This window comes from Salmo salar, chromosome ssa15 (genome assembly GCF_905237065.1).
Source record: "Salmo salar chromosome ssa15, Ssal_v3.1, whole genome shotgun sequence".
NCBI classification, from domain to species: Eukaryota; Metazoa; Chordata; class Actinopteri; order Salmoniformes; family Salmonidae; genus Salmo; species Salmo salar.
The window spans coordinates 33,537,448-33,555,574 of record NC_059456.1 but is presented as its reverse complement, the minus strand read 5'-3'; the positions used below and the strand labels follow the sequence as shown (position 1 = coordinate 33,555,574).

The following is an 18,127-nucleotide window of genomic DNA, read 5'->3' as shown; positions in this document are numbered from 1 at the left end:
AATGCGCTTGTTAAATCAACACCCGTTTGTCGAAGTAGGCTGTGATTCAATGAAAATTAACAGGCACCGCATCGATTATATGCAACGCAGGACACGTTAGATAAACTAGTAATATCATCAACCATATGTAGTTAACTAGTGATTATGTTAAGATTGATCGTTTTTTTATAAGTCTAATGCTAGCTAGCAACTTACCTTTGCTTCTTGCTGCCCTCGCGTAACAGGTAGTCAGCCTGTTAATCCTTGTGGAGTGCAATGTAAGGCAGGTGGTTAGAGCGTTGGACTGGTAACCGAAGGTTGCAAAAACGAATCCCCCCTGAACAAGGCAGTTAACCCCCGTTTCTAGGCCGGCATTGTAAATCAGAATGTGTTCTTAAATCTGACTTGCCTAGTTTAAATAAAGGTGTAAAAAAAAAAAAACGATTACCGATTGTTACTTAAACTTGAAATCGGCCCTTATTAATTGGCCATTCCGATTAATCGGTCGACCTCTACACTGAAATACCGAATCACCACACCCAGGTATTTCGAGACACTGACATCAGTGGACTCATCCAAAAGGAGACTGAACTTCTCATCCCCCACATCTGATGTTACCCTTTTGAGAAAATAAGGAGCCAGTACACCCCTAATCTTTTCTGTGCGACTTGGTGCGGTGCATTTGGAAGTTTGTTGCTGCCACAGAATCTGAAAAGGCAGCTTTGCAAGCAATACCTAAATGGTTGCATGCTAGCAGCGAACAATGCTCCACAATGGCCATTGCCATAGTAGCTTCTGCGCTTTTGCAGTTATCCACTTTCTTAACCAACTGTGGTAATGTAGACTGCGTTGTGGGGTTGTACGGTTTTGATTTATTTATATGCTTTGCTGTACCACAATGTTTTTTGATGTCATACATTTTTGCAAGCATATCTGATTTGCAGTACGCAGAGTATGCCCGTCAATCACTCTTTTCTGTACTTCTGGCTGTACAATTTTGATTGAGACATGCTGATTGATGTTGTAAGTTCTGTTCAAGATCAAACATTTGTGACCAACTATATTCATTGGGTTTGTCTCATCGAACGCATACTACTGCTGCTGCAGTCAGCCAACAATGATTTGCAATTTGCTGAAATTGCTGCTGGCCTGCTGCTGCCTGTGCACGAGCTGAGCGCCTGCTGCTGACTTCACTCACAATGCACTTTTGCAGCCAGGGACACGTGTTGTGACTGAGTGTGTGACAGAGAAAATCGGTTGTGTCATTTTGAGTGAAAATGCATTTTAGCGTTTGAGTCACTTTTCAAAAGTTGCTAAAAGTTCCAAATACATTTTTAAAAGTAGCTAAATTTGTTGCTAGGTGCTGTTTGAATTTTTTTGTTGCTAGGGTACTCTGAAAAGTTGCTAAATCTAGCAACAAAATTGCTAAGTTGGCATCACTGGCTACATGGCAGACCAATCCAAACTCATCTCCCAGCATGTCCAGCCCTTCCATTATCTCAGCCAATCATGGTTAGTGGGAAGGTTACTCCCTTTTTCCGTGGCTAAACCAGCTAGGCTTGTAATTTAACAATTTTATTCGTATTTATGGATGGAATACAAGTTTGTTATTAAGGCACATGAAAGTTCAAATGTTCCAGAAGGCATTTTGATAATTTAAAAAAATGTACGTTCAAATGCCTCTGCTGTGTAGTAGTGACGTGCAACATATGCCTAGTTTCCTGAAACGAGTCACATATGTGTTTGTGACTGGCTTGTTGTGTACCTGCAGGATAATCTGTTTGAGTGGCACTTCTCTGTCCGCGGGCCCCCGGACTCAGATTTTGACGGTGGGGTTTACCACGGCAGGATCGTGCTGCCCCCTGAGTACCCCATGAAGCCCCCCAGCATCATCCTACTCACAGTAAGACGCCCAACACACACATGCACACACACACTTATGAAGATATTCCTCTCTTTCGATCAATCACAGCCAATTATGTGTAAATTGAAGTAACAATGAAAAGCAACCAATCAAATTATCAAAGGCTGGATGATAGACAGCTATAACGTCTTTTCTTAACCCGGAGCCACATCTGATGACACACCAAGACACTATTGTCAGAACAAAGCCATGCCTGTCACTACACTGTCACAGAGGACTTCAATGGTTCTGTGGGAAAGAAGCGGTAATGTGTTTTTTTCATGCTCCAATAATAACCTGAAGAATCAATGACAGGCTGATAAAAGCCAGTGGATCAGACAGGTTGTGACAGTCTTTTTTATGTCCAGAGTCTCTTTTTTTCTCTCTCTCTTAGCTCAGGCTGGCAGGTTTTACTTGGTCTTTGAAGGCTCACTCTCTTTCTTTCTCTTAATATCCCTCCCTTCAACCACCCCCCAGCCTCCACCTCACCTCGGCCTGTCTCACTGTCTCCCTGTTGCTTGTTCAACCTGGTTGTCATAGACCGTGATATGGTAATAGAGATCCTATCATCGAAATCCTATAAATCACTTATCTTTATTATACATGTATTCTATATGTAATTCTATGGATATGTTTCTCTTTCAGCCCAATGGAAGATTCGAGGTGGGAAAGAAGATCTGTCTGAGCATCTCTGGCCATCACCCGGAGACATGGCAGCCATCTTGGAGCAGTAGGTATCCCTTGGTAACTGGTGTCACTGTGCTTGCTTAACAGTACAGATACCTTCTTCATGAGCCCGCACTGGTACTCGATCTCAGATCCTCTGCCTCGCGAACACGTGACCACCACCGCTATTGAAAAGATAGCAGCCTGGCAGATAGTTTTGCTTACTTTAACCAAAAAAAGGTCTTGAAGCAAGTTAGAAAAGGCTAATTATCTTGATACATTTTCTGTGTAAGCAAAATCAAGTAAATGGCTTGTCTCCTCCAGCCTGGAGACAGACACAGACACACGCACACGGCTCACAACACAGTCCTTGTTCCCTCTTCCAGTCCTACTCATCCAGCTGCTGCACTAAACTTAGCCTAGCATCCCCACTCACTCGTTCTCTGCCTGCCAGGGACCAACAGGAACAAACGACGGATTAAGACTTTTAATTTGAATTTAAATGAAGGCAGATATGCAAATGTTTTTTTGCTCAGGCATTTTTGTTCTATCATTGAGCTTTTTCCCCGCAATTTAAAGAGTGGAAACTGGAAGGGGCTGAAAAGAAGACTTCATAACAGAACAAAGTAAATAAGAAGAAAGTGTGTCACTGGAAATGCATATTTGGCACACACATCTTATTCGCTCACAAAGCCCCGTATTGGCAGCAGGCAGCACACTATTTCCTACATTAAGTCTAATATTTCCATTATTTTCTGGCATGATTTAATTTACCACCGTTAAGCCATCCTATTTCTGAGTATTCCTCTCACGTTATTCTCCGTACCAAAAGCATGGAAATGTAATCAGATTCAATGGGAGAATCCCGCACTGCTTTTCTTTATATTACTTTCTGGGAATTTTAATGAGCATAAAAAAGCTAATCTAAAATAACTCCCGCTTTTGTCCTCTGGGGTCACATGGCAAGCCACGCTCAAGGTCCTGAACGATATCATAACCGCCATCGATAAGAGACAGTACTGTGCAGCTGTATTCTTAGACCTGGCCAAGGCTTTCGACTCTGTCAATCACCACATTCTTATCGGCAGACTCAACAGCCTTGGTTTCTCAAATGACTGCCTCACCTGGTTCACCAACTACTTCTCAGACAGAGTTCAGTGTGTCAAATCGGAGGGCCTGTTGTCTCTGGCAGTCTCTATGGGGGTGCCACAGGGTTCAAATCTCGGGCTGACTCTCTTCTCTGTATACATCAATGATGTCGCTCTTCCGCTGGTGATTCTCTGATCCACCTCTACGCGAACGATACCATTCTGTATACATCTGGCCCTTCTTTGGACACTGTGTTAACTAACCTGCAGACGAGCTTCAGCGCCATACAACTCTCCTTCTGTGGCCTCCAACTGCTCTTAAATGCAAGTAAGACTAAATACATGCTCTTCAACCGATCGCTTCCAGCACCTGCCCGCCCGTCCAGCATCACTACTCTGGACGGTTCTGACTTAGAATACGTCGGCATCTACAAATCTCACATTAAGCATCTCCAATTTAAAATTAAACCTATTTCGCAACAAAGCATCCTTCACTCATGCTGCCAAACATACCCTCGTAAAACTGACTATCCTACCGATCCTTGACTTCGGCGATGTCATTTACAAAATAGCTTCCAACACTCTACTCAGCATATTGGATGCAGTCTATCACAGTGCCATCCGTTTTATCACCAAAGCCCCATATGCGACCACTGCGACCTGTATGCTCTCGTTGGCTGGCCCTCGCTTCATATTCGTCGCCAAACCCACTGGCTCCAGGCCATCTATAGGTCTTTGCTAGGTAAAGCCCTGCCTTATCTCAGTTCACTGGTCACCATAGCAGCACCCACCCGTAGCACACGCTCCAGCAGGTATATTTCACTGGTCACCCCCAAAGCCAATTCCTCCTTTGGCTGCCTTTCCTTCCAGTTCTCTGCTGCCAATGACTGGAACGAATTGCAAAAATCACTGAAGCTGGAGACTCATATCTCCCTCGCTAACTTCAAGCACCAGCTGTCAGAGCAGCTCACAGATCACTGCGCCTGTACATAGCCCATCTGTAAATAGCCCATCCAACTACCTCATCCCCATACTGTTATTTATTTATTTTGCTCCTTTGCACCCCAGTATCTCTACTTGCACATTCATCTTCTGCAAATCTATCACTCCAGTGTTTAATTGCTAAATTGTAATTATTTCTCCACTATGGCCGATTTACACTGCGTGCACAATTATTAGGCAAATTGTATTCCTCGGGATTAATTTTATTGTTGAACAAACACAATGCTCTCAGTCAATCCAAAATGTTATTGAACCTCAAACCTGAATGTTTAACAAAGGAAAAGTGAGTTTTGTCTTTCTCAGGGAAATATATAAGTGTGCACAATTATTAGGCAACTAAATTACAAAAATAATTTCTCTCAACTCACTTGTTTATTCTCAATTTTTAGAGTAAGTAACAGATAAGTAACACAAAATGACAATTATATAAAAATGCTGGCCTTTCAAAAATATTCAGTGACCAATATAGCCACCCTTATTTTCAATAACTGCCATGAGCCTTCCATCCATGGAGTCTGTCAGTTTCTTGATCTGTTCACGATCAATTTTCGCTGAAGCAGCAACCACAAATGCTGTTCAAAAAGGTGTATTGTCTTCCATCACTGTAAATCTCACGTTTGAGAATGGCCCACAAGTTCTCAATAGGATTTAGGTCAGGTGAGGAAGGGGGCCAGGTCATTATTCAGGCATCTTTGAGGCCCTTGCTGGCTAGCCAAGCAGTGGCGTACTTGGATGCATGTGATGGAGCATTGTCCTGCATAAAGATCATGCCTTCTAGAATGCTGAGGACTTCTTCCTGTACCACTGTTTGACGAAATAATCTTCCAGAAACTGGCAGTAGGTTTGGGAGTTGAGTTTCAGTCCATCTTCAACCCGAAAAGGTCCAACTACCTCATCCTCAATGATAGCAGCCCATACCAGTACCCCTCCTTCACCTTGCTGGCACCTGACTCAAAGTGGTGCCCTGTGTCCATTACTGATCCAGCCACGGGCCCATCCATTTGGTCCATCAAGAGTCACTTTCATTTCATCTGTCCATAAAACCTTTGAAAAATCTGTCTTCAGGTGTTTCTTTTGCCCAATCTTGACGCTTCAACTTGTGAATCTTATTCAGTGGTGGTCTTGTTTCAGTCTTCTTGACCTTGGCCATGTCTCTGAGCACTTGACACCTTGTACTTCTGAACACTCCAGGTAGGTTGCAGTTCTGGAATACGGTGGCACTGGAGGATAATGGGTTCCTGGTAGTTTGACGTTTAATTCTTCTCAAGTCTTTTGCAGTTAATTTGCGCCTTTTCTTCCCCATGCGTTTTTTGCGCCCCAGTTGACTTTTCGCAACAAAACGTTTGAATGTCCGGTGGTCACACCTCAATAGTTTAGCTATTTAAAGAGTGTCGCATCCGTCTGAAAGGCATTTTACATTTTTGGCTTTTCAGTGTCAGTTAAATTTCTTTTTTGGCCCATTTTACCTGAGGTAATGAGGCTGCCTAATAATTATCCACACCTTGATATAAGGTGTTATTCACTTTCGCCACACCCTCCCTTCATTACACAAATACATATCACCTGAAAATGATTAAATCCAATAAGCATTCAAGTTTATATGGTTTGGAGTTCAAAAATGTGAATAGAAACAATGATAACATCAGAATACTCACTTGCCTAATAATTGTGGACGCAGTGTATTGCCTTATCTCCCTTATCTTACCTCATTTCCACACACTGTATATAGACTTTTTTTCTATTGTGTTATTGACTGTACGTTTGTTTATGTGTAACTCTGTGTTGTTGTTTGTGTCGCACTGCTTTGCTTTATCTTGGCCAGGTCGCAGTTGTAAATGAGAACTTGTTCTCAACTAGCCTACCTAGTTAAATAAAGGTGAAATATATATATATTTTTTTTAAAAGCCAATGAGTCCATGGCCCAGAGATTGGACATCCCCCACTGGGATTTTGGTGTCTCAGCTCTCCACTACAGGTTCACTCCAGGGGGGGGCAGCTGCATTGATTCTTAGCTTATGTTTGTTCTGCAGTACCATGTGCAGTACCATGAGCCCACAGTTGTAATAATTTGTGGAGAGAGAATTCAGACTGATATCACCTTGAGAGCATTCTTCAACCAAATCATTATCTGTTGAAACGGGCTTTCACTCTGTATCAGGCCTCCTTAACCTCTCTTCTCTTTTCCCTGTAGCTGTTTTCTCACCAGCTGTCCATTCTTTGCCTCCAGTCAGCCTGCTACTTGATTTCATAGGTGTTTATAATGTACATTCTAGCCTTTTTACAAATGTTTTTATTCAAATCATCCATTGGTTTTGAGTTGTTAGAAACCCCTGAAGCTGACAGAAGCTCTCCCAACATTTTGTGAAAAGTGTCCCATCATGTCAGCTGGAGAATGCTATTTGAGGAGTTGCAGTGGCGAATGTCCTCAGAGATGCTTTCTAAATCCAGGCTTACGCAGTAGAAAACAAAGCATTACTCCCGCAACGCATTACATAACATGGGTGGCGAACTTGACAGAATGTGCCGTGGTATTTCATGTGATTTAGCGACTCCCTTTATCCACTGCTGTTACGAGTCGACAGACAGTTTTGGGGGGTTTTGTCTTTCATAATTTTTCTGTTTCTCCCTTTCAGTCAGAACTGCACTAATAGCTATAATCGGATTCATGCCAACCAAAGGGGAGGGTGCAATCGGATCCCTTGATTATAATCCAGAGGAGAGGAGAGGCCTGGCCAAAAAGTAAGATTACACAGATTAAACCCTCCACTGTTTCCACTTTACTCTCTTTCCAATGCAAAGATTAAGCCATGCAAGTCTAAGTTCACACGGCTGGTAGGTACAGTGAAACTGCGAATGGCTCATTAAATCAGTTGAGTGTCTGCACTGAGGGAGGGATGGATGGATGGATGAATGGTGGGGATAACAATGACTGGGAGGGGAGCAACACAACAACACAACAGTCTGGGGTGAAATGTCTGTTTGCTGTTTGTTTCAATGTGTAATCCTTAAACGCATCATTACATGTATGGTGGATACTTGTATCAAGCACTAGCTTTACATACAATTAGATGGACTAACTGGATATACATCAAATCATATTGTATTTATCACCTGTGCAGAATACAACAGGTGTGAAATGCTTACTTACAAGCCCTTAAACAACAATGCAGTTTTAAGAAAAATAGTTAAGAAAATATTTACTAAATAAACAAAAGTAAAAACATGTAAATAAAAGTAATACAATAACATAACAATAATGAGGCTATATACAGGGGGTACCGGTACCAAGTCAATGTGTGTGGATACAGGTTAGTCAAAGTAATTTGTACATGTAGGGAGGGGTAAAGGGAGAACATATAGTGATAGACAGGTGTTTATTTAACAAAGTTGAGAATAAAGTGATGCTTATGCAAGCATGTCATGTAATTAATCCCTGGGCCACAGTGGATGTGCCCTCTACAAATAGCTATGGTCATTGCCAGGGAAACAAAGGCATGTCTGGGCATGTTGTTGCTCATTCTTCTCCTCTTATTGTTATGGGTCTCTCCCTCTGAAGAAACATGCAAAAGCTCTGTTGGAGAAGGATAAAAAAATGTGTGGGGGGTCCAAGAGCTGTGTCCCAAATGGCACCCTATTGCCTTTATAGTGTATTCCTTTTGACCAGGGCTCTGGTTCGAAAATATACAATAAAGGGAATAGGGTGCCATTTGTGACGCATCCCAGATGACTGTCTGTTCTATTAACACATACAGACAGGGGTCTTTAGCGACTGGCTGTTTCATTAACACATGAAGATGAGATGTGACACGGGAACATATCCTTGTCTATAAATACATACAGTACACTGCCTGCCTGTTTATCTTCCTGATGAAAGAAAGGCCCATGTTTCACAAAGGGCTGTCGTGGCTGCGGTTGAGACAGCAACTTTGCTTTGATTCAAAAATTCCTTCTTGGTTGTCGCCGTACCCTATGGTAATTGTGAGAGCTGTCAGTCAACACCAGGGCCAGGGGCCCCTAGCAGGAATCAGATAAACAGCAGCACAGAAGAAGAATTCAGAGTTTTCAGAGTTGGCTCTGTTTCCTGACATAAAAGTAGACTGCTGGAGAAGTTTTGCTGGCTGGCAGGCTGCTGTAATGACGAGCGTTAATAATGCAGAAGTTAGCGGAGGAAAATCTTCAGATGGTTGTCTTTTCTGCCTATAAAAATAATGATATTGGTTGAGTGGGAAAGCACATTGGAAAAATAGCAACTCTTGGGAGGTGATGCTTGACTTAATTGATGGAATTGTATTTTATATTTATATTGGTGTAGCTGTCAATATTCACAGTTGAATGTTGTCTTCACATAATGAGTTTCAATCCATCCGTCAAATTGCCATCTACCCACCCACATGACTCATCTTTGACAAACCAAATCTCTAAGAAGTTTGTACGTTTCTCTACGTTTTTTGTGTGTTGTGATGGGAGCTCCTGTCTGACTCAAAGTAAACAGCCTTGTGATCAGAGAGCATCAGCCAACATATCTCAACAGGGTTTCTGTCATAGAGGATATAGGCCCAGATTGGCTCAGTAAGCCTAGGGCTGTGTCCCAAATTATACCCTATGCCCTATAAAGTGCACTACAGGTCAAAAGTAGTGCACTATATAGGGTGCCATTTGCAGTGGACACCCAGACTCTGGAAACCCCTCAGATCTCCTACCTGGATCAACTTTAATACAGCTGTATAGGACTAGGAAACGGCTTTGACTTTTATCACTTAATGCCTCCAAAACGTACACTAATCCAGGCCCTCTTTTCCTTAGGGGGCTGCTAGGGGTGAATGATTTCCCCTCGTTTTTATACTGGTTTTATTGAGTCATCTAATCTATTCTTTACCCTTCTCGTCAGATGAATCCATTGGGCTCCTGGAAAAGTCAATTGAAACCCTTTCTGCCCCTAACTTGCCTAACGCTCCCTCCCTGCCGACCCACTGACAGATCCCAGGACTTCTGCTGTGAGACGTGTGGCTGCTCCTTGCGCTCTGCCCTCCTAGGTCCCTCCCCCACTAACCCCAGTCCAGATGACCAAGAGGACCAAGAGCTCGCCCAGCAGATTAACTTCAAGGTGTGCTTGCCGCTGCCAGCCACAGTCCTACCCCATCCACGTATTGTTGTTTATTTTCATTCTAGTCCAGTGACTTCAGAAGTGTTACCAGTTGTCAGAATTGGATGAATTGTGTTTCCATGTCTTTACCCATTCGTGCTTCAAGCAGTCACAGGCAGAAAAGACAATGGGCTTTTCACCCGAGGAATATTGTCTCGGGCCTGTGGCCAGAGCTAGAGTATATACTGTATTCTCCGACATTGCTCATCCAAATATTTACATATTCTTAATTCCATTCCTTCACTTTAGATGTGTGTATTGTTGTGAAATTGTTAAATATTACTTGTTAGATATTACTGAACTGTTGGAGCTAGAAACACAAGTATTTCGCTACACCCGTAACATGTGTATGTGACCAATACAATTTGATTTGAATACATTGTGGGTGACAGCAGCCATTTCCTGTGTGTTGCTTCCTGCAGGCAGAAGCCAGGCAGGCTAGTGAGAGCACAGGGGCAGAGAGCGGGCCCCCCCCAGACCCCTGGGGAGATACGTCCACCTCGTGGGGACAGGAGGAGGAAGAGGCCCACGCTGAGCAGGTGAGACAAACACCACCAGGGTTATGCTAGCTAGATTGTGATGGACTGAGAGATCCAGCTGGAGTAGAAGGCCAGCATCCCGGAGTAGCCTCTTCACTGTTGACATTGAGACTAGTGTTTTGCAGGTACTATTTAATGAAGCTGCCAGTTGAGGACTTGTGAGGCATCTGTTTCTCAAACTAGACACTCTAATATACTTGTCCTCTTGCTCAATTGTGCACCGGGGCCTCCCACTCCTCTTTCTATTCTAGTTAGAGACAGTTTGCGCTGTTCTGTGAGGGGAGTAGTACAGAGCGTTGTACGATATCTTCAGTTTCTTGGCAATTTCTCGCATGGAATAGCCTTAATTTCTCAGAACAAGAATAGATTGACGAGTTTCAGAAGAAAGTTCTTTGTTTCTGGCCATTTTGAGCCTGTAATCAAACCCACAAATGCTGCTGCTCCAAATACTCAACTAGTCTAAAGGAGGACAGTTTTATTGCTTCTTTAATCATAGCAATAGTTTTCAGCTGTGCTAACATAATTGCAAAAGGGATTTCTAATGATCAATTAGCCTTTTAAAATGATAAACTTGGATTAGCTAACACAACGTGCCATTGGAACACAGGAGTGATGGTTGCTGATAATGGGCCTATGTAGATATTCCATAGAAAATCTGCTGTTTCCAGCTACAATAGTCATAATGTCTACACTGTATTTCTGATCATTTTGATGTTATTTTACTGGACAAAAAATAAACTTTAAGGTAGTGTTCATGGACAGAGAAATAACAATATACCGAAGATATTTGCTATGTTGGGGGATTATTCATTTATTTGCCATAGATGAGGTTGGCATGGTTGCACACGATTATTGTGCCTTGACGCAGAAGACGTGCCAAAGTCTATTTTCTCCGGCAACTTCATCTGTATTATTCTTGAACCATTAAATAAAAAAAGTTAATTATGAAAGGTATAGAAAGGAGCGGCCGGGGGTCCCTGGGCTCCAGAACAGAGGATTAAAGGGAGAATATGGCAATGTTGTTATCCCGTAAATCATCCCTCATCTCTCATAGTGCTTTATGTAATGTTGTGGCTCCACTGTGCTACATCAGCCACTGTCACTCACTCAGTGAACATCCCTTTTTAAATCACTGTGTTTAATGGCTCGGTGGGTAATATTGTATGATGACGGTGCAGGCGACACTCTCTGGCCCTACAGCTTCTCCAGGGTTCTCCAACTCCGTGTCAATGAGGCATGATGCCACTGTCTAGCAGTCACCTATGACAACATTAAAGATAACTGTGATAGGTGTTTTCTTATAAACCGATTATAGCTGGATATCATCGTTATAATGTATTATTTTAGTAAAAGGCATAAGCTGACTCACGCCCAAAAATGTTGTGTAGAGCTTTACTCCCTGTTCACCCATAACTATATGACCAAGCACGACTCCAACACCATCATTAAGTTTGCCGGCAACACAACAGTGGTAGGTCTGATAATTGACAATGATGAAACAGCCATAGGGAGGAGGTCAGAGACCTGGCCGTGTGGTGCCAGGGTAACAACTTCTCCCTCAACGTAATCAAGACAAAGGAGATGATTGTGGACGACAGAAAAAAGGAGGACCGAGCACACCCCCATTCTCATCAACGGGGCTGCAGTGGAGCAGGTTGAGAGCTTCAAGTTCCTTGGTGTCCACATCACCAACAAACTATCATGGTCCAAACACACCAAGACAGTCATGAAGAGGGCTACCGAACGGCAAGCGATATCGGAGCGCCAAGTCTAGGTCAAAAAAAGCTTCTTAACAGCTTCTACCCCCAAGCCATAAGACTCCTGAACAGTTAATCAAATGGCTACCCAGACTGTTTGCATTGTCCCCCCCCCCATTTTTACACTGCTACTACTCTCTGTTTATTATCCATGCATAGTTACTTTACCTCTACCTACATGTACATATTACCTCAATTACCTTGACTAACCGGTGCACGCGCACATTGACTCTGTACTGTAACCCCCTGTATATATGTAGCCTCGTTACTGTTATTTTATTGTTGCTCCTTAATTATTTGTTATATTTCTTCTTTTTATTTATATATATATATATATATTATGTATATATATATATATATATATATATATATATATATATATATATATATATATATATATATATATATATATATATATATATATAAATATATATAAATTTGACAACATTGTTGGTTAAGAGCTTGTAAGCATTTCACAGTAAGATCTACCTACACCTGTTGTATTCGAGATAATAACATTTTGATTTAGGTGCTGACTAACAGAGAGTAAACTGTAAAAAGACAAAAAAAGGTCACTAATTTTGCTCCAAGATATTGAATGGGTCTAGCAACCAACGTTTCAGCATGCAGTGCCTTCTTCTGCGTGCCGGACCATTGGTTGCTAGACCCATTCAATGTTTGGGAGCATAATTAGTGTGCAACTTAATTTTTATAATGTATTATAATTTTTTGGGTTGAAAATATGACAGGAAAACATGGCCATTTCCAGTCATGGTAAAGATGAGTGTGAGTATGTCTATTCATACTAGAAAGGGTCTATGTAGATCGGGATTAAATCCCTCTGAACTGACCTGAGAGAGAGAGAGGGACAGTCAAAAACATGTACTTGCCATCTGCTGCAGGATGCAGTAAAAAACGACCGATATAACCTCTGACCGGGAGAGGGACCGACTGACTTCACCCCTATAGAAATAGAATAGATCATTCTGGTTCTGTGATTATCCCACCCATTAACTGCATCGTCACTGCCTGTCTTGCTCTTCCTATATCAAACTGAACAGAGTGATGTAGACAGGATTACAGCGCCCTGCTCTGTCCCAATGTCTCTCTCTGCATGACAGCCCTCCCTGTCCTGCAGCCATCCCCTAATTAGGAGTAACATTCAGCTTTCTCTCTCGGTGTAAAACCTGAGCTGTACCCTATTGCTCACTGTTTAGTCATCATGCTTAAAGCTGCTTTGAAGAGTTACCCCTTAAAACAACCGACTGTAGCATTTTTGTTAAATTCAACTGCGTTGGTTTGACTGCACTACAAGGACAGTTAGTCCAAAGCAGATTCATAATGTATACAGTGCCTTCGGAAAGTATTCAGACTCCTTGACTTTTTCCACGTTTTGTTACGTTACAGCCTTATTCTAAAATGGATTAAATAGTTTTCCCCCCTCAGTCCACACACATTACCACATAAAAAAATCAAAACTTATTTTTGCTTTATCGTTAACAAATGTATTAAAAATAAAAAATGGAAATATCACATTTACATAAGTATTAATACCCTTTACCTAGTACTTTGTTGAAGCACCTTTGGCAGCGATTACAGCCTCGAGTCATCTTGGGTATAACACTACAAGCTTGGCACACCTGTATTTGGGGAGTTTCTCCAATTCTTCTCTGCAGATCCTCTCAAGCTCTGTCAGGTTGGATGGGGAGTGTCGCTGCACAGCAATTTTCAGGCCTCTCCAGAGATGCTCGATCAGGTACAAGTCCAGGCTCTGGCTGGGCCACTCAAGGACATTCACAGACTTGTCACGAAACCACTCCCGAGTTGTCTTGGCTGTGTGCTTAGGGTCGTTGTCCTGTTGGAAGGTGAGCACTCTGGAGCAGTTTTTCATTAAGGATCTCTCTGTACTTTGCTCTGTTCATCTTTCCCTCGATCCTGACTAGTCTCCCAGTCCCTGCCGCTGAAAAACATAGATTGATGAGGGGGAAAAACAATTTCATCAATTTTTGAATATGTGGAAAAAGTCAAGGGGTACAAATACTTTCTGAATGCACTAAAGCCCTAAGCATGGTTGTGTGTGTAGTGTCTGTGTATTCGTAAAGTGTGTGTGTAACTGTTGTATGCACGTGCGTGGGTTCTTGTATTGTGGGTGTGTGTCTGCATGCACGTGTGCACCATGTCGAACGGAATGTGTGTGTGTGTGTGTGTGTGTGTGTGTGTGTGTGTGTGTGTGTGTGTGTGTGTGTGTGTGTGTGTGTGTTGGACCACAGTCTGATCCTGTGTATGCTATGCTGTGCTCCCAGCAGGCCGAGGCAGCTCCGGCTGCCAGTGAGGACGAGCCATGTCCCACAGCCCCAAGCAGCCGTTCTCTCAGCCCCCGCCAGCGCCGGGCCCAGCAGCACCAGAGAGAGCCCCCCAGCAGGCCCACCTTCCCTGCCTCCCCCCACCCCCCTCAGGGCGCCAGCCACACAGGCTCTGTGGTGCTCATCATGGTGCTCGCCCTGCTCCTGTCTGCCCTCATCTTCCGCAGGATCTACCTGACCAACGAGTACAAGTTTGACTACGAGCTGTGATGACACTGACCTGAACTTCCCCAGACCACCTGACCATGATACCCTAGCTGGCAACAAATTGACTTTATCTCTTCACATTGTCAGCCTAGAGCCCTGGAAAACTATGGACAGCCCCCCCATTCATAGAGGGTTAGACATAGCTTTGGGGACTGTTTCTCCCACTAAGTAAAGAGGGCTTGCTTTACAATGAGGGTAGCCTGCATTCCTGTGTAGGATGGGGTCCACCTCCGAGGTGTCTTTTATTACTTTGAAATGACTCTAAACTGTACCACATTTTAAAGAAAGGTCCAAACCTTTATAGAACACAGACACTGTGGGTTGTATTCACAAAATGTCTGAGTAGGAGTGCCCAACTAGGATCAGGTCCCCCATGTCCATATAATCTAATTCATTATGATCTCAAATAAAAATAGATCCGCACTCCTGAGGTGCTTTATGAATACGGCCTGTATCTCTACTTTTTATTTTGTCAGGCAACTGTTTATCATGGACTGCTGCTTGTTCTCATTTAAACAAGTTAATGCTGTATCATATGACTTGTAAACAATGAAGACTACCACATTGATTTGATTGTCTCAAATAATGAATTGTGCACAGGGAATCAATATGCATAATAAATTGTATACAGATAAGATGCTAATTATTTCTGCTCAAATGTTACGCCATTGACATTTTTTATTGGTTAGCCAATTCTCCGGTGGTTTCTACTTTAGCGGCAGCAGATACAGTGCAGCCTTCTATACACATACGTCTGTCAATCTTAGCCTGAGTGTCAGTTTGTTTCTGCTCTCTTGCCAATTTCATGCTGTTCATACTGTAGGAACCTGGCATTATCACTGATTGGGTCCAAAGATACTGAGATGGGGATGAGGCAATAAACCATTGTCAACACAAGCGCTTCAGAAAGGGAGATTATACAAGAAAGAGGCTATATGACTTTAGGCCTACCTTTTTTAAGTCCTCGCAAGAAATGGATTGGAGACTAATGCAAAGCAATTTAAATATTGTGGTTACATTGTACTTCAAGGAAAATATAATGTCCAGAGTAAGTCCTCTCTGTCAGTTGTGTTCTCATGATATTTGAGCCATGTATAACAGCTTTGTTCACGTGAACACTGAATCCATTGCAGACAACTTCATGTTTTAAGATGGCATTCACACATCTTTCCATCGTTTCAGAATGCTACATATGAACATTGTATCAGAAAATAAATGTTCATGTAATGTTATTTATTTTCTAGGTCTTGATGGATGACAAAGTAACACTTAGTTATCCATCACCACACACACCATCTGAAGATTTTAGAACACATTTGAAATGTGCAGACAGAAAGGTCAGCTTACACCTTCCAGTATGTGTTCTCTCAAATCTGTATTCTTAGGATATGCACTTGCTGTTGATATGAGTCTTGATTCCAAGGCCTTTTACATTATCAGTATATGCAAAGCGATTCCCCAGTTATTGCAGAGAGGTTTATTAAGCACAGGATCCATATATATCATTTTACATTTTAGTCATTTAGCAGACGCTCTTATCCAGAGCGACTTACAGTTGTGAATGCATACATTTCATACACTTCTTTTTTCTTTTATTTTTTCGTACTGGTCCCCCGTGGAAATCGAACCCACAACCCTGGCGTTGCAAACGCCATGCTCTACTAACTGAGCCACACACTTTTTGGCTTTTCGAAAGTGCCCAGAAAGCTGTGCGAATTCTAAGTATGTTACGTCACTTGATCGCGGATGCCCTGGAATGTGGTCATGTCATTATACTGTAGCTAAAACAGAGCTGCTGCTGCTGCTGAAGCTGCGCGCGGTGCCTTGGTTTGGAGTGCGTTGAAACTAACCGCTGTGGACCAATCAGGGAGCAATAACCGGGACAAGCCGCTTGGCGTCGTAAACATATCTGTCGTTGTTACTTAATCAACCGACACACTGCCTCACTACAATGCATGTTACCACACATGTTCTGCTTTAGATCAGAATACGCTACAATGCTCAAACCATTGCGGACGTCGATTAAAGGGATTTCTTCACTCACTCGACGACTTTTGAGTTTTCACACATAATGCCTTATTATATTAAGTTCCTGTTTTTAATTTTTTGCTTGATACTTATCGGGGAATGCCGAAAGCACAAAAGTAGGAAAAGGAGGTGGTCCGGGGCGGTAGAATCTCACAAGCATGGCGCGTAAGTACCTGGATCCTTACCCTTTTTGACAGTTCATCCAAATAGGAGAAAATGGGCGTGTTACATTCGCCACATGTTACTTTCTTCCCATCTCCCCATGATTTTCTTGTTTCATTTGCACGTTCACTCTTTAATTTGCAATTTAAAGCAACTGGGGGTCATCATGACATGACCCTCTTTGGTTAAATTCTGCACTTGTAAACGGACCCTTGCGTTCCGTTTGATTTTAATATTTATTCGATTAAATTTGTCACGTTCCAATCATTGATGGCTCGTGTCAGTAATGTAAAACCAGTTATAGTCGTTGACACTATGTAAATATTAGCCTAGGGGTGGTCTGGACTTGATGGGGATTGCGCAACGGGTAAACCATGCCGGTGCGTAAAGATGATCCACAGCGCAGTGCGCATTGATGGGAAGGATGTAATGGGTGGACCCTGTCTACGCAGAGATGTCATGAATCATCCCTATCTGCAAGTTTCATCATCCATACAATTCATTTGAACCTTGCATCATTATTCTGCATCATACTTCACTGTCGGTTGTGCTATGCTCTGCTTCAGATGACCCTTGATGTGTTCCGTCTTTATTAATAATCTTATCTGTGAAATGAGAGGCGATCCACATGTGAGGTTGTTCAATGACACAACTCTGTCAAATGCACTTGAAATACAGTAAGGGCAGAACATGTTAATGTAATCTGCCAGATTTAACAGTCCCATGGTGACAAAGGATGAACTGGGTTCTCCAGCCGGTTCTCAGGCTCCCTTGCTGTATTACAAGTAGCCCACCAATGTCTGTTATTCTTGCATATTGAGTTATAACATGATACATTTTTGTCCATTACAAAGTATAGGATTACAATTCCAAATCGACCCCTAACATGAACCGTACGTTTCACTATTAATTGAGCGAAATCACAATCACACCAAGCGTGCCTGCCGGTGCCTGGATACACTTTGCAAACGCTATCCCGGTAAAAGTGGTTGTCTGGTGGTTTAATTAGCCAGCCTCCACGCGTTCAATAATTGTCACCCCCTCTATTTTAGGACGTCGTTGAAACTGGCATAGGCGCGCGTAAATTGAGTCTGATGGGGGTCTATTTGGAACAGAGTTTGCCCTGTCTTCACTGAGCTTTATTTCCAAGGAACATAATAAATACAGAGTATGGGAACTTACTTCGACCCATGTTATCCTCAACTAACAAACATATCACAAATGGGTTAGATAAGACCACCTTGAGAGCAAAGCATAGTAGGTTTCTCTTGATTATTTGAGGGCATGCAC

The 18,127-nt window shown here is 42.6% G+C and overlaps 2 protein-coding genes across 10 annotated transcripts in view; both read left to right on the top strand.

Moving 5' to 3' along the window:
* LOC106571293 (ubiquitin-conjugating enzyme E2 J1) overlaps nucleotides 1-15,282 on the top strand; it is a 46,006-nt gene extending 30,724 nt beyond the window's left edge. For 3 of the 8 annotated variants that reach the window (XM_045695632.1, XM_045695633.1, XM_045695631.1), the window contains 7 exons: nucleotides 1,751-1,882; nucleotides 2,528-2,612; nucleotides 6,830-6,889; nucleotides 7,272-7,377; nucleotides 9,616-9,742; nucleotides 10,204-10,320; nucleotides 14,381-15,282. In XM_045695632.1, coding sequence (XP_045551588.1) covers nucleotides 1,751-1,882; nucleotides 2,528-2,612; nucleotides 6,830-6,889; nucleotides 7,272-7,377; nucleotides 9,616-9,742; nucleotides 10,204-10,320; nucleotides 14,381-14,650 — 897 coding nt within the window. In that variant the 3' untranslated portion in view covers nucleotides 14,651-15,282. Of the gene's footprint in view, nucleotides 1-1,745; nucleotides 1,883-2,359; nucleotides 2,434-2,527; nucleotides 2,613-6,829; nucleotides 6,890-7,271; nucleotides 7,378-9,615; nucleotides 9,743-10,203; nucleotides 10,321-14,380 lie in introns of those variants that run through there. The other 5 variants (XM_014144191.2, XM_014144190.2, XM_045695635.1 and 2 more) reach the window with 4 other exon arrangements.
* Nucleotides 15,283-16,403: 1,121 nt separating this feature from the next.
* Nucleotides 16,404-18,127, top strand: part of LOC106571292 (gamma-aminobutyric acid receptor subunit rho-2) — a 28,834-nt gene continuing 27,110 nt past the window's right edge. The window contains exon 1 of one of the 2 annotated variants that reach the window (XM_045695630.1): nucleotides 16,404-16,840. In XM_045695630.1, the coding sequence (XP_045551586.1) occupies nucleotides 16,719-16,840 (122 nt within the window). In that variant the 5' untranslated portion in view covers nucleotides 16,404-16,718. The remainder of the gene's footprint in view (nucleotides 16,841-18,127) is intronic. The other variant, XM_014144189.2, reaches the window with a different exon arrangement.